Below are 16,991 nucleotides of genomic sequence, written 5' to 3'. Positions count from 1 at the left end.
AAATTAACATGTGGTCTGTTTTTTCTGATTCTAAGCATTATGTCACCACCTTTAACTTATCATAATTAACACGAATTCTTCATACAACATAATTAGATTCTGTACCTAAAATTCATAAAAGAAATTTCTAAATGATGCTGAAATGACGTCTTCCAACATGAAAGATAAAGTAGGCAAGGAAGATATAGAAGTGAATTGTAGAATGATTTGGGTTGAAAGGGACCTTAAAGATCTAGTTCCAACACACCTGATATGCACTGGGACACCTTTCACTAGATCAGGTTGCTCAAACTCCCATCCAACCTGACCTTGAACACTTCCTCAATAGGGCATCCACAACTTTTCTAGGAAACATTCCAGTATCTAACCACATTCATAATAAAGACTTTTTTCCTTATATCTGATCTAAATTTACTTTTTTTTTTTTTTTTTTTTGATACCATTAGAAAATCAGAAATACAGCTAGACAATAGCCTCACTGGTAACCTTTAGAAATATTTATACAAAAGAGGTTTAGAAGACTTTTTTTTTTTTTCATCAGTCATAGTGACCCTTCAAGCCTTTTGTCATTATTATACTTTTAGCATTTTTCTGAACAGCAGAACATCATCATAATACAATTTCTTTCATGACTGCAAAAATTTAGTTCACCCTCCTCCCAGTAGTACAAGAACTGGATTAAGGTAATAAAAAATCTAAACTATTCACAATGATTATGAAGCTATTGTGAATACATAACCCTAAATTTCTACTCTTGTAAGTATGCATAATTGTATAACACCAAATCGGAAGAAGACAAAGTTCATTATTCTCTCAAAGTATAATTTTAATCTTTAATTCTACAAAACTCTTCCAAGAATGTCAAACTGACTGATAATTACATCATTCCTGAAAGGAAACCCTTTAGACATAATACTTGCTGGAATTAGATAAAAAATACAACTGTTCAATAGAAATAGCATGTGTAAAAGCAGCCAGTCAGTAGTGAATAGTCTAAGCTGGACAATTCTAATTAGTATGAAATTGCTAAGAAAGGGAAAAAAAAAAAAAAGAAAACCAAGTCCAAACAAAAGCACTTTAGATTGTCCAAAATAACAACACAAATTAAGACAAGCAAAAATAATAAATGCTGTACCCAGGAGCTGATATTATCCATAAAGAACAGAATATTACAGTATATAGATGCCTAGATAATGTTGTGTTGCTGAAGCGTATTCCTGGAAGAGATACTATATAATGCCTGAAAGACAATATTAAAGCTAAGACATCAAAAGGGATGAGTGCTTGTTTGACAAAGAGAATGTCAAACTTGACTAAACCTTGGTTGACAGGAGAAATGGAAGAATTGCTGCTAGCGCTTTACTAGCAACGATGTAGAAAAATTACTAGTGGATACACAGAGAACCAAAAGAACCAAAGCAGGAGGTCAGCTTCGTGGAGATAAAAGCTGCAACTGTCTTTACTAACAAACTGGTTGGCAAATCTGAAAGAAGAAGACATGATTTAAAAACATCTCTGGTGCTTAGAAATTGAGTCCCATTAAACTTATAATAGTTTTTGTTTTCTGTTATCTTCCAACAGCTACTAAATACATCTACCTGCTTCTTAAATTTACCTCTGAAAGAATAAATCATTGGTATGATGTTAACTTTTCTAAATTTTTGGTGGTCTCAAACTAAAATCCACTTAAAGACTGGGCTTTCTTGACACTCTCGTACTTGTCACAGTGATGTTAGAGTAAAATGCAAAGTGCATTTTAAGCACACTATTCCAAATCCAAAACCCAGGGGAATGGTAAAACAAACTTTATCTATAAAGGATTTCACTGAGATGTGCAGCTTGTTTTGCAGTAGCAGCATAGACAGAGGTGACGGTAGGTCAGGGCAGGAAAAATATATGGCTTCTTGGGAAACAGATTGCTGGCATCTTGGGCAACAAAGACTATGCATGCAGTAGCAAATAGGAGCAGACCAGAAGGTCAAAGAAGTAGGTGCTGAATACCAAAGTGTCCACATAACAAATGTTCTAGGGGCATTTAGTTCAGACTCATTCATCTTGGTATTGTGGGAAATGTTTGTTCTGGACCCACTGTTAAAAAAAATAAAATCCAAATCACACTCAGACCATCCAGTCAAACCAAATCTCCAATTGGAGATTTGCTTCCAAAGTGTAATCCTGTTGTAAAATAAAATGCTAATGGTGACACACCTACAGATCATGTAATTATCCTACTGTTAAAGATAAAGAACTGTATGCACATCTATGTTTGAGAACAAAGTAGCAGAACATAAGGCCTGGGAAAGCCACATTCCATAGACTATGATGTTGTTCACAGCTGCTGTTGGTAGCTCTCCTGTGGAATTGCATTCACCTCCTAGCTAGGGTGCAAGGAACTATCTAGAATATTTTTAAGCTCTTTAAGTATGACTTTCAAAAGTTCAAAACCAGATGTACTGGAAAACTTTATGACTGATTTCAAGACTGGCATTAGTGGAAGAAAATGTGAGTCAATGTATAATAATCAATAGAATAAAATCCTGAGATTCACCACATTGTTTACTGAGATAAGAAAAACCTGATTTTCTTCTGTTGATATGGAAACTGGTTTAACTAGTATGATCGAAGGAAAAGACTTGAAATATTTCAAGGCTAATATGATTTTTGAAATTTCTTTTAAAATTACATTCTCTTATGTATACAAGATAAATGGATTAAAGATAAAATTGGTAGAAAACAACATACAGTTGTATTGTGATATTTGGGAGTAATTCCATCCAATTCATGAGGTAGAAACATCACGTGGGTTATTACACAGTATCATATAGGTTAATTTTAGACAATGTTCTCATTGGCAATTTGGTTGAAAAGAATTTCATATAGCTTGCAGAAAACATTGAATTGGAATGGGTTGCAAGTATTTGAAAGGATGGAGTTAGAATTCAAAACATTCCTTACATACTATTGCACTGCTTTGGCACTAGTCCTATGAAAAGTTAGGCTTAATTTAGAACAATGGTGATTTAGGCCAAATATTAAGAAAACAGCAACTGCAGCTATATGTTATAAATCACTAAAACAAGATATCCAGATGTGTTGTAGAGACTTCCAAAAAGTTAAAAGAATGTATGAAACAGACTTGACTCACAGAATGGATTAAAACTCCATTGTGTCTATCCTTCCACTCCTTCAGTTTACAGTTCAAAGAAATCAAGAACATGACACTGACAGAAATATGTGAGATATAAGTAGGTATAAAAAGTAGTTAGAAGCTTTTCAAATATACTTTTTGTTTTTGTTTTTCCCATGATCTGGAAACTCGATCTGCTATGTTTTAGCCAGAAAATATTTGAAATAGCCTTAATTTTTTTTTATTATAAAAAAGACCAACATGGCAGCATATATTTCTCCCAATACATGAGAAAAATATCTACAATTTCCCATTATTTTTAACAAAAATAAATCATACCGCTAAACACTTCTGGCATTGCTCACTTTCATCTGGTCCATTTACTCTCCAATTATTCCTTCATACCTGCTGTGACAAAAAGTGCACAACACAAGGGAATGAACTGCTGTTGAATTGTAGTTGAACTGCCTTCTTTTCTTATGAACAGTTACTACTGTATGATTTCTATTGACAAGCCTATACATGAGGATCACAAGAATACACTGTCTATGGTAGCTTTTAAAAAAAAAAAAAAAAGAATAAAAAAAATGTTATTTATATATTGCTCAGATCACTGTTAATAGCAAATTGCCTGAACATAAATAAGTGGTGTTGAAAATTCACACAGGGATGTCAACAACTACTGCAAACTACTAAACGTTTCTCTGCATACAGTGCACTATAAAAAAGATGGAAGAAAAATATCACAAGAAAAAGGTATGGATGTGAAAGTGTAAAATAGGAAACAGTGTTATGTACTCTTGTCTATAAAAAAAAAACGTTAACATTATGTTATGATCATGTTTTATTTTTATTTGTATTTTCTAGGAATGATGAGTGCTGCAGCAAGAGCACAAAAGAACTATCACGTCTCTCTTCTCATTCCCTCTTGGTAGATGTGCAGCTGATGGACAACAATTTCTTTGGTGAGGCTGCAATTGCATTGGTGATACTTTGACCCATTCAGTAGTTATGAATCTGCGATGGCACTGGTGAATCTTTTGCTGCTGTTTGGTCTCTGTGATCAAGAGAACTCAACTCTCAAAGACAAGAAGAATCAAAATCATGTTCTGCCACATCACATGTCCAAGATTCTGGTGTAACATAAAGAAGTCCAACTAGTTTCATAAGTCAACTGCAGAGAAGTTACCAGCTTATCAGTCAGCAGCATGCTATCTACTACTATTTGCTTAGTAGTTTCAGTGTTCAACAATTTTTTGTTTTTAATGTTTAACTTATACACCACACACTTCCATACACCATAGTATCAAGGACATTCGTGAACAGCTGTATCAGCAAAACAACTAGAAGACATGGACCTGAAAACCTGAAAAGCTTTCTCTTGATGTGGTTATTAATATGAAAATTAGTTTATTTTCATCAGAATGTATAAGAATTTAACATAAGGCAAGTATAAGGGAAAAAAAACACTCTTAAAAATGCTGTTTATTCACAATATAAAAGTGTAAGTGCCTGTATGTGTTTTTTTTTTTGTTGTTTTTGTTTTTGTTTTTTTTTTTTGTTTTTTTTTTTTCTCTAGAGATACATATTTATCAATAAACTCTGTCTTTATTTTCAGATTTACCAAAACTTCTGCTCATGCAAACCATCTTGAGAATACTCTCTACACATCAAGGAGGCACATACCACAGGTAACGAAGTTTCATCACTTTTGGCAATAATTTTACATCAGATGAAAGTGGAAAAGCTTCAGATTTTTTCTACTATTCCTAGGCACAAGGAGAAACAACCGTGTAGGTGCTCTACTGATCACCTGGCTCATGTGCATAATGGGAAAATTTGTCCCATGAAAGTAGTTAGAATGACTCTTTAGCAGCAAAACAGAAAATCTCTTTATCTTTGCACTTTACTGTAATATTTTGCCTTCCCCAATAGATCAGAGACAGATTTGAGCATATTTTCTAACTCGTGTTTTCCAAGACATTACATTTTTCAAAATGCACATCTAGGTATTTTTCAACCAGTTGTTTTAACAAGATTTTTCTTATCCTGAAGCTGGTCTATAAAATGACGCAGTGATATTTTGCTTCTAAAATGCGGTGATTGACATAAAATGTTTAAATATTTTAAACAAAATAAAAACTATTTCTTAATCTTGGTTATAAAATCTTAATTTGTGCTCATTTCCACAGCAGAATCAGAGTAAATAAGTAATTGGAAATGACATTTATCCTCAGGTTCTCTCAGCTCTAGAAAATTTATTTTAAATCTGTTCTCAAATACAAAAATTCTAAAGTTGATAAAAATAATGTTAAATAGTTTTCTGTACTTGCAAGAATTGGGGTAGCAGACACTTCTTTGGTGAAAGAAGTTAGCAGTTCTAATGAATTACCTACATTTCCAAAAAAAACAACAAAAAAAAAAATTAAAAAATTTATCCTCTAAAAAGACTTTATTGAAGAAGAAAATTCAGATATTTATATTAAACTTTACTGATTGAGAATGTGTGTTTGTGTTTTTTGTTTGTTTGTTCTATGTGTTTTATTGATGGTAAAAGAACAGATACAGATATCCCAGAGAAAGTTAGCAAAACTAAGTGTAATTGCAACACATATTTTCCTTACATATTGCACACTGATTTAGTAGGGGTTATGACGCTAAACTACATTTTTCAACCTCAGTTTGGTTACTATCCTTTATTTCAAAGAGATGCATTATTACAATCCAAAGATTTCAGTTAAACATAAAGCCTGAATTACAGAAGTAAAATTCAGTCTGCCATAAGAACACTATGATATTTTCTGAAAGAGATATTAAACAGGTTTTTAAAGAATAGATTCCATAACTTGCTATAAATCTTGTTTCCTCAGTGCAACTAATCTATTCAAATCAAAAGCAAGTGTAATAATTTCTTACCAAGCCTGTTTACATAATACATCTGTTCCACTGTCACCACCTTTTGAAGTGAGTGTGAAAGGGTATTTACACTGCTGAAAAGTCTCTGTAATCTACCAGCTTATATTGTTTACATATGAAGAGAACAACAGATTGTTATGTTGAAGTATGTTATGATGAATTATGTTATGTTGAGTTACATCCCCAAATACAGCTCTGTATACTTCATACTTTTGGTTACTTCTTTTCAGATCAACTATATCAGCCACAGACAACACAAAATCAGCCCTTATGCTAATTCAGTTTTTCATCATTCCAGGTAAAAGGAATAAATCTATTAGGCATATAGTAGAAAATAAAAACAAAACATTTTCTTTTCTTCACTAATTACTTTTTTTTTAACATTTTGAGACAAAATAGAAAACCTGAGTTTGGTATTGCTATTAGCTTTTATTAATATTAACTGAAAATATTCCTGTGTGGGCTATTATTTCTTGATGATACAAAGACTACTTGCATTCATTCACGAAGATTTTTTTCCCACTTATTCTATGCCTGAAAGCTGAGAAGAGGATATATTAAAAAAAAATAAATCACTGTTAATACACTGTTTAGTACAAAGTTGATGCTAAACTTGAAGGAAACTTGTAGTCATCTACAACTATGCTTTGTGCCTTCTAGAGGGGCTTCTCAGAGGACTACAATACAATCTATTACTTTTGTTGTGACAACAGAAGACTAAGTAAAATGGGGAGAAACCACCATTACTGACAACCCTTTTTATACTGCGGTAAGAAAAAGATTGTCTCACGTTAAGTTGTTCTTGCTAAGTTGGTAAATCAATGAATTAACAGCTTCTTTTGGCATAATACATTCTGATAAACAAAATCTATTATCATTAATTACTGTATTATTTTATATACCAAATCAGAATTCTGCCATCTCACTAGACAACCATCCCCTACCCAATCTACACCAGCTTCCTAAGATATTCTTTTTCTATAAGAATAGCATACAAAAACTGCAAATAATTAGCTATATTTTAATCAGTCAACAGTCACCTCAAGCAGTCAAGAAATAAGACAGGTCTGTAGGAAAATTCTTCAATATTTTAAAAAAAAAAACACCTCATCTTTCAACAGGTTTCTATTTCCTTCCTTACAATCGCTACCAACAAATATGCAGTGCTGTGACCAAGGCAACTGTTTTATTTATTGTTTCCACCTGAATGGGTATAAAATGACTAAACAATTGTAGATCAATTGATTTTCATCTGGAGCACAGCACTGATGTTTTCAAATCCAAATTTAAGATTCGTATTCATACAACAAAACTGGTACAATACAATTAAGTATAGTTAGATATAGTTAACTGATAAATATATGTACCTACACAATATATGTACCTACACAAATATATTAAAAATACATGATGGAGGTAAGATTCAAAAGAAACAAAAGACTGAGTACTTTGAGACAAGGCTAGACTATTTTCTAAAGCTAATACTATTTAAGAAAATAACCTGATGCGTACAGTTCCAGAAAACAGTTGCCAGAAAAAGGGGAGGGGGACTAGAAATGCTATCAAAGTAAGAAAGCATACCCTTGTTTCAAAACAGCATAGTGGGACTAGACAGAGTTTAAAATATATGTAAGTAATATATTGCTGAAAACTTTCCTTAATCTGGAACACAATGACCACACTGCAAGGGGAGTAAAGTAATGCATTACTGGTTGGTTTGGTTTCAAAAGTTAGCATCACATTTTCCTCCTTCACACTTATTAAAAAAAAAAAAAAAAAAAAAAAAAAAGATGCTTTTACTGACTCTGAGAGTTCTGTTCTCCAGTCAGACACCACAAAATATAATACAAATCTCTTCCTATAGAACAAGAAGTAAAGCAACTTTCACCCATTGTTTAACACAGATCCCATACCTGGCCCCTGTAATCTGACTTGCCAGTGAGTGTGTGTATTCATAGAGTAAGATGAGTTCAGCTATCTTGAAACCATAGACAATCAAACGGGTTACTCTGTAGCAGAAACTCCAGACCAAAAGATTTTTCAGTCACCAAATGATCAGCAAAATCTTCATCAACAAGATCATTAAGCTATTGATTGTAAACTATCCTTCACAGATGGAAGTCTTTATTATCATTAGAAGCAACTCACAAGAGTGCATGCAACTCTGGAAGCTTACCCAGAGTGATAGTTTCATCAGGAGAGAAACTTATTTGCACCTGCAAAAGATAAGGAGAACAAGATGGGCATGGAATGAAAGAAGCCAATAGGGCAAAATCTAGAAAGAGAGAAAGTAACAAGTGAGGACTGGAACAATAAATAAGAGGGTAAAAGTTTTTCTTGCTTATGAAACAAACCACTGACTAAAATTTCTCTACTTTTTTCTATAAAAGCCATCACTCTTTCCATTAATATACTTGAATCATTACAATGCCTCTATATCCTTACAGAATTTTAAATCCAAGGATTACTTGTATATTGGTCATATCTCCACTCATCCACATATTCTATCACTCTCAATCCAGTGTGTCTCCAAAAACCTGATGTAATCAGCAATCAGCCCATAGCATATTTTTTCTTTCTAGCTAGAGAATAAGGTTATCCAACAAGACTCTTTCACACTGATGCATTATTTATGTACCAAGGATTCAAGAACTTTACTTAATGCATTACTAGAATGAAAACAGCAGCATTCGATACTTTTCTTTTACACTAGATTGGAGAAACAACACTACTATATTATCTGGCCATATCTCTGGTTGGCCAAATTGCTTACTACTCTTTCCTGACTACACGGACAAATGAAACAATTCACTAAAAAATAGGTGATGCTCTGGTTATATAATTAAGATGAATTCAGGGAATTGATCTGCAGCAAGCACTGTTCCATACACAGATAATAAACCAGAAAATGACTATGAATCAAAGCAGTAAGTGTCAGAAAGCCTTTCATAAAGAGTAATATAACATCTAAATCAGCTGTTTGTCACTTTTCCTTAGAGGTATTATTGCTCCTGCAAATTACAAAGATATAATACCCCAAACTATTATTTGCTTAATTAATTTAGTATTCTCCAGACATGCATGAATCCACATGTAAAGAAAGGGGCCATAGTGTGAAAACTGAAAGGCTACAAAGTGTACAGTTTGTGTGTTTCATAAAACTTCCTTAAGATCTTGCAAAATGTTTTATATAACAAAACAAAATTTCTTTACAATTCAAGTAATAAACTAAAGTTAAACATGTTTTCTTCTAGAGGACAAACTGACATTAAGAGGTACTTCTTCAAAGACTTCATACAAAGTGTTCCAAAAATGTATTATTATTATTATTTAAATCACAAAATAGTTGAGGTTGTAAGGGACCTCTGAAGGTCAACTTGTCTAATAAACCTGCTCAAAGAGATCACAAAAAATAGGTTGCCCAGGACCATGTCCAGAGGGCTTTTGAGATTTGATTTGTGGATCCCATCATTTGTGAATAGACAGTCTATAAGTTATCCTGCTCACTGAAGGAAGAATCAAGATTTTAATGTAATAATACTGCATGTCACTCAGCAGAAGGCAGAGTTCAAGTAATGTATTCTTTTAATAGATTACTACAATTTTGAGAAATATTTTGAGTGTTTTAAACATTTTAGTTTAAAGACTTCTTAGGTGTTCTGCAGACAGTAAAAGGTAAAATATCACATTCATCCACTGGACGTAATACATGAAAACTATGCTGTTAATAACCGTAGCCAAATATACTATAGGACCTGAAGGTACTTTTAACAAACCAGTGACTAATGAGGCAGAGTATCTATGTGGAACACATCTCCTCCTTCTTTGAGTGGAAAAAAAAAAAATGTGAAGAGAAAACAGAACTGCTACTCAAAAATTAATGAATGCCATTGTCAGGATAATCTGAGAAGTACCATTGTAGAAATTTGTATGTAAATTCCCTTTAACCTTTTAGTATACACCCTTCTCTATTTCATTGAAAATGAATGTGGATGTCCTAGTACGACACCATCTAACCATGAAAACAATTTATGACCCATAATCTACAATGCACTTTCATAAACTAGATTTTGGTTGGCTTATCTGTAATTATACTATAAGAAATGTGTTAGCAGTTCAGAAAAAAAAAAGAATGTCTATAGACTAAAAGACTGAAAGATTTTTTTTTTAACTGCTGGATTAAAGGAATTAAAAAGGACTGATCACATGAGATGTAACTTCAAAATTTTCATTTTCTAGTTACAGTATGTTATCTGATCACATATACTAAGACATAGACTTCAAATATTTGAAGCAACATGCACTAGCTTGCATTTTTCCTGTGTGCTTTCTTTGATTAGATCCTCAGACATTTATGTTCCTATTGTAGAACAGTGACTACATACAAAGGCTGTTCCCCCTACCCCACAATACCTCATAAAAATCATGAAAAATTATAGAAAATACTAGCTATTTTTAGCTGATTTTTCATATATACATCATCTAGTGTCTAACACAGCACTGTAGGAATGTATCTGCAAAACACAAATTTACAACCTAGTGTCATTATCTGAATACAAAAATAAAATTTAATACAGACTATCATATTAACAATTGTTTGTGGAACACACTTTCAATTTGACTATAAGTTTATTATAAAAGTGCTTTTCCATGTACAAAAGAAACCTTATAGTAGCTCAAGATTTGGACACTAATTACTGCTAATACATTCTTTGGCTAAAGGCACAATTCTTCATCTTTAAAATGAATGTATCTGATGATTATTTTTGCAATGTAGATAAAGAAAGCAAAGATTCAGTCAAGGTGACAATTACCATCTGCAAGGTGACAATTACCATCTGGCTAGCTATGGTAGTTATGTGATCCCAATTAAAAACACAAACAATGTTATTACTTTAAAATTACAGTGTAAATTAATATTGAAAATCACTATTTTTGTGTATTACTAGAGATTTTAAGATATATATATATGATTGCCTGCTTTGAAGTCTGCTAATACAGGAGTCCTTTCTGCCCCCACCTCCTTATACATAGACGTTACCCCTTACACTACCTTCTTATTTCCCCTGCCCCATTTATTTATTTATTTATTGAGGACAGACCATTCATTTAAAGGCTTATTGTCAGTACAACTAAGGACAGAATTTAAATCAGTTTAGACTTGCACTCTTACAAGTCTGTAATAAGTTATGGGGTGCATACAGGATGCAGAACACAGCTTATCAGGATGAATATAGAATCAATCATGCCTTGGAAACTGTTAAAGGAAACACTAGTATCTGAACATTCTGCATTGCTCGTGTGATTACAAGTATACCAAGGAAACTAAGAATAACTCACTGTTTAGTTCTTTAATAAGTGTTTAAGTCTTGCAAAATTTAATTTTCAAGTAATAAATTCAAAGCACTACTATTGCTTGTAAACTTCTATTTAGACATATCCAGAAAATTCCTTCAAAACACTTGTAAAATTTTAGCTTTTTGATTTCCATGGGACTATTTCACCCTATGAACAAACCCAGAAACAGACAGACTTTCTGTCACCAAATTCAAAGGAAGCAGGAGCAGTAAGAAAGTAAGGTATTGTTTCTGATCCTGAGAACAATGTTTTGCTTAAAAGACAATATTAAAAAATAAAATAAAATTACCTCCAGAAAGGATCTGCTCTTCCAAGTCATTCATTCGTTTCTTGTATGCTTTTAAAGCAGCTTCTTTGAATGATGGTCGTATTATTTTCTTCTTCGGAGTTTCAGTAAACATCTCTGGGACATTCTGATTTTCATCTTCCTTTACTTCTATATGAGCAGCCATGCCAGTTTCAACTTCCAATATCTCTTCACTGACTAAACTGTCAAACTGTCCATCATACTCCTCCTCTGGAAGTACTGCATAAGGAGTTCCACATGAAGACTGTCCCAGTTCATATTCTTGTACCTGCTCACTCGTTTCACTACTATTAGTTCTATTTTCTAGTTTAGCAAGGACTTGTTCCATTACTTCAACGTAGTCTGTTTCATTCTCACCGGGTGGTTCAGTTAAGTCTTCCTCATACTCTGCTTTATAGTAATAAGGCTCAGCATAAACATCAGAATCAAGTGTTGTGCTTGATTCATTTGCAGTAGACTGAGATAAAGTCCTAAACCTTCCCATGAAAGATGATCCACTGTCTTCATACCCACTTAAACTTTGTGTACTTTTATTCCAAACTACTTCTAATGCTGACTTAGCACGTTGAAGTGTAGATCCAAATTTAGGAAAGCTGAAAGTCTTATCAGAAAGGTCTATGCTTAATCGGCTATGCCATGATTTAGGAGGTGCTTCTTCTGAGTCATCACTTGGTAGCTCACTCTGACTTCGGTACATCATAGGCAATCTGTTTTGATTCTGATAAGATGAGTTAGAATTTGTTTCCTGATAATCATCATACTGACCAGTCCACTGACTTTGTGATTCACTGTCAAGACCCAGACATGATGGAGAAGTTCCATCAAGGGTAAAATCATAGCTTTCAGTATCATACTGGAGATCAGAACTTTGACACTTTCCAAAATCTGTCTGTTGATCTGAAGGACTGCTCATGTCATACACAAAACCTTCCTGGGTGGATGAGTCTAGGCCCAAATCTGCCCCTTGTTCCAACTGATTCCAGTCTTTCCATGGTGAAAGATCATCATGTAAAGAAAGCTGAGAACCGCTATAGTGGCTTCTGTCTCTAGATGCACACATTATTCCATTGTCCATTACTCCATTGTCAATGTTTTCTGTGTTCTCTACTTCATTTTGCTCTGAGTCCTGTTGGTTATCTTGGACAAAAGTCTGTTCCTGGGAACTGCCATACCAGTTGGCAGAATCTTCTTGCCTTCGCTGCCAAAGTTCTCGATCTGAGGAAGACAACAGTGAACTGCCATTTGTTCTGTTAAAATACTGATTTTCTGAAAAATCCTCAGAGTAGGACTGACACAGTTTTGAGAAATCGGACTCTGAGCGGCTAAGTTTTGGTGTTGCAAAGTCATTCTGCAAATGCCATAGAGGAGTCATGTCTGAATAATAGGTCTTTGGTTGCTTTTCCACGTTGTCAAATTCCGCTGACTGATTATCATATTTTTTTCTGTTTGCAAAGGTATTATTATCACCAGTTCTATTAAGGTCTTTAGTATTTGGGGACTCAGCATTCCCCTTTGTCATGCCTGCTTTTATTTGAAGTGCTGATTTAGATAATTTTGCATAACTGTTCTTGTTTATATCTGATTCCAAGTCTTTATCACTGTCAGGTGACTCCCAATCATGCATTTTAGTTTTTGTCTCCATTGTTAAAAGCTTCATATCCATACTCTCATATGTCTGTGAAGAAGGCATTCCTTTTTCTTTTTTGTCTTTTATGTCATGGGAAAAAATGTCTGTAGAAATTCCAATGCCACTTCCCTTAAGTTTATAAGACTTTTTTAAAATCAAGTCTCTCTGTTGTGATGACTCAAAGTAAACAAGAACAGGTCTTGGCTTTGCATTTGGACAGTCTCTTTGTTGCCCCAGTCTTTGGGCAAACTCAATTTTAATAGTGCTTTGTGCCTCTGAGAACCCCATTTTATCTATTAATATTTTGTAAACTATGTTTTCAGTTTTTTCAAGCCTTTCTTCAGGCACATTTAGAAACCTAAGACTTGCTTTGTTTCCCGGATGGCCTATCTGCTTAATGTAGTCATGTATGTCTCGAGTTTCTCTTCTGGACTGTACAAATCCAGTTCTCAATTGTTCAATTTCATTTTGTACTACTTCCACACTACTAGAAATTTCATCAATTGATTGTTTCAGGGCATTTACATGCCCTCTTAATTCAGAAAGTTCAGTTTCAATTTGACTTATTCCCTGAAGTTCTTTAAAGATCATTTCCATAACATCATGGGTTTGACTAATACAACCTGTTGAACTGAAGCCGGGTTCAAGAGTATTTGATTTCTGGTGATGACCAGTTCTGTCTAGAGATTTACTTCTTAAACCCCATGTTTTCTTCCATGTACTTAGTTCTGAGTCTGATGAGACGCATTCTTGGCTCTTCTTCCATTTCCTTAGTTTTCGCAAAGCTCCCAGCTTCAGTGTGTGTAAAGTGCGTTCTCCATCAGAACTGCCATCAGATGGTGCAAGGCTACTTAAACTCTTTCTGTTGCGTCTCACAGGCATTGTGTATGATAAATACTTGTTTTTCTTGCTATTAGTTCTTACTTCACTTAATGATTCAGAATATGAACTATCATTTGAAGACAGATCTTGAACTATATCTTCATTGTTATCGTTTGTTACAAAAATTGGCTTTTGCAGTCCATTGGCAATAGCAACTCTGTAACTGAATGTTGGAGAAAGTGAAAATTCTCTGTTACTTTCCTCTTCTTCAGTTGATAAGTTGCGAGCAGATGGACACTTGGCAATCTTTTTAACAGTGCTTTTTAAAGCATTTGAAAATTTTGGATTCTTTGTTTGTCCAATCTGAGTTAAGTCTTGATCCTTTTTAGTCTGACAACTCTGTTTCCTTTTTGTACTATTTCCCAATTTCTTTGTAAACATTCCTTTGCAAATCTTATATATGTAAGATGAGATCAGGCTCTTTAGATGGGCAGAAACCATGGAGTGTAATTTATATTAACCTGTTTCCAGAAAACACAATTTTTGCTCCAGACAAATATTTGTATCTCCAAGAGGATCATCAGCCAGTATTTAATGAACAGAGACTCTAGATATGTAAACTAGTGATGTTCTGGTAGCATTTGACAGGAAAAAACAACCAACCAACCAGACAACAACAAAAATACAACTAAAAAGCCACATCTGCTTGTTAGAAACCAAATCCTGAAGGTCTTTTGTATGTCTTGTAAAATCTCACTCTCTTGCGCATGGCTTCTTGAAGTGTCTAAAAAGGAGGGAATGATGTTACTATTGCTGCCAACATTAGTACTGTTAAACACTGTTTATGTTAGTTGCGTTACAAGAGATGTATTTATTTATACTTTCCTTATACTTGTCCGGACGGAACTTTTTAAAATTATTGAAGCTGAAAGTAGTTCTTAACAAGTACTTTTACAAATAAAAGAATTAGATACATTTACAAACATTAACATTGTACAGTGATTCCCTGAAACTTGGTATTAAAGTTTTTGCTTTCTTTCAGAGTAATGATAATTCAATTTAGATCCATACAATGTACAGTAGTAGGCAACAATTTTCAGGTTAACAAGTTGTTCCTAGCTAGTAAAATAGAAAGTACAAAGGTCTCTCTTGGTTTATCTTTTGTAACAAGGTGGAATTCGGTGCAAACTAGCATTGTATGAATGAATTACTGTTTTTTATTCTTATATGGGAGAATACACATGACATATCTTGAGAAATAAATTTCTTGTCTTTATACCAGACTAATACGTGCTATGGTAAGCCAGGACTTGAAGTGTGCATGCCTTCAAGGGTTTTGTTCTTTAAAAAAGTGAGGGGGAAAAAAGCAAACAGTAAATCCTTCTCCCCCCAAATCCTCCCTCCCCTCCACCCCCCAAAACAAAACAAAACAAAACAAAACAAAACAAAACAAAACAAAACACACACACACACACAAAACACTACAGAAAATAAATAGATAATGATAAAGGCAAGTGATAAAACAATGTCACCCAAATTAAGTTTTACATTGTGCTGGACACAGGGAAAAAATACACATAACATGTAAGAGAAATAAACATGATTTACAAGTCTTAGGAGAAAAGCAGATGGCATTACAACAGTAAAACAATTTCATCTAAAGAAATGTAAGAATAGATTCCAGGAGGTAGCTGGAAGGTTATTTTCAGTAACAGAAATATTTATTCCATATGAAACATAATTAATACATTCTAAAGACAAATAGATGTCTTTTTTTTTTTTTTTGACAGCATATCATTCAGTCTCATAACTAAAGGGTAGAAACAAGACAAATAGCTCAGAAAAATCCAACAAATTAGTTCTTAAAATGACCAATTCAGTTTGTAACCCATCTAAAAATTCTTTGGCAGAATAAGAAGTTTATTTAGATACAGGCTACACGAACATTAAAACTTACTCTGAGGTAACATAAGAGGGCTAAGGGATATGAATTGTTCTCCTGGCCTGCAAACAGCATGGTAATGCATGAAACATTATCATCTCCTTACACACCTCAAAATATGGTATTTTCATGATGAGACTTGTCGTCCTCGAGCTTACTATTACTTATGTTACAGTTGATATCAGCAAACAAATAACATTCATACAGGAAAAGCAAAAGGCACCACGTTTAACAGAGCCCAAGAAAAGCTGGCAAAAGCCTGGTTGGCTGCTGGAGTTCTAGAACAGATGATGTAAGCAGACATTTCTTTTCCAGTTTATAACAAAACCGTGCAGACCAAGAACAAACACAAGAATATATTTTTCGTCCTTCCCAAAGTTGCTGCCTGTTTTATTAGAGAAATATTATTTGTGGAAAATAAACTGGAAAGAAAAAAAATATTACCAATTCTGTGCTGAACCATGCATGCTAAAAATATGCTTTATGTCTGAATTCAGAGTATGAGAAGTCAATTAAGAGCAAGCAATGTGCTCAATGCGGCTGCATGCAATTTTCAAGGCATGCAAATAGAAACTCAATATTACAAAGCTCTCACTCACTAGAGTCAATGCTGACTAGTTTTCATGTTGTTAGCAGAGGATGGATCCACCCTGGGATACTTTTCTATATCAACGGCAAGTTTCAAGATGACACACTTGATAAACATTTAGCTATAAAACTGAATTTCTGTAACCATTTATTGAACAAAAATTTGAAGAGACTGCCTGCCTTCTCTGCCCAGAAAACCCATAGTTTTTAAGTGGCCTTTTATATCAACTTCATTCAGGTGACTTGGACATACTTCTCATTGAAAAGATTTCAAACCAACAATGTACAAACAAGCTAGAAGTCT

General features: G+C 33.8%; 1 protein-coding gene across 1 annotated transcript in view; it reads right to left on the bottom strand.

Moving 5' to 3' along the window:
* Positions 1–14,807, bottom strand: part of UNC13C (unc-13 homolog C) — a 163,993-nt gene extending 149,186 nt beyond the window's left edge. Inside the window, exon 1 of the mRNA XM_084293339.1 lies at positions 11,691–14,807. Coding sequence (XP_084149465.1) covers positions 11,691–14,658 — 2,968 coding nt within the window. The 5' untranslated portion in view covers positions 14,659–14,807. The remainder of the gene's footprint in view (positions 1–11,690) is intronic.
* Positions 14,808–16,991: the final 2,184 nt, after the last annotated feature.

This window comes from Netta rufina, assembly GCF_964035555.1.
Source record: "Netta rufina genome assembly, chromosome: 11".
NCBI lineage: Eukaryota > Metazoa > Chordata > Aves > Anseriformes > Anatidae > Netta > Netta rufina.
Note: the sequence above shows the minus strand (reverse complement) of the source record. Positions and strands in the feature narration are given on the sequence as shown.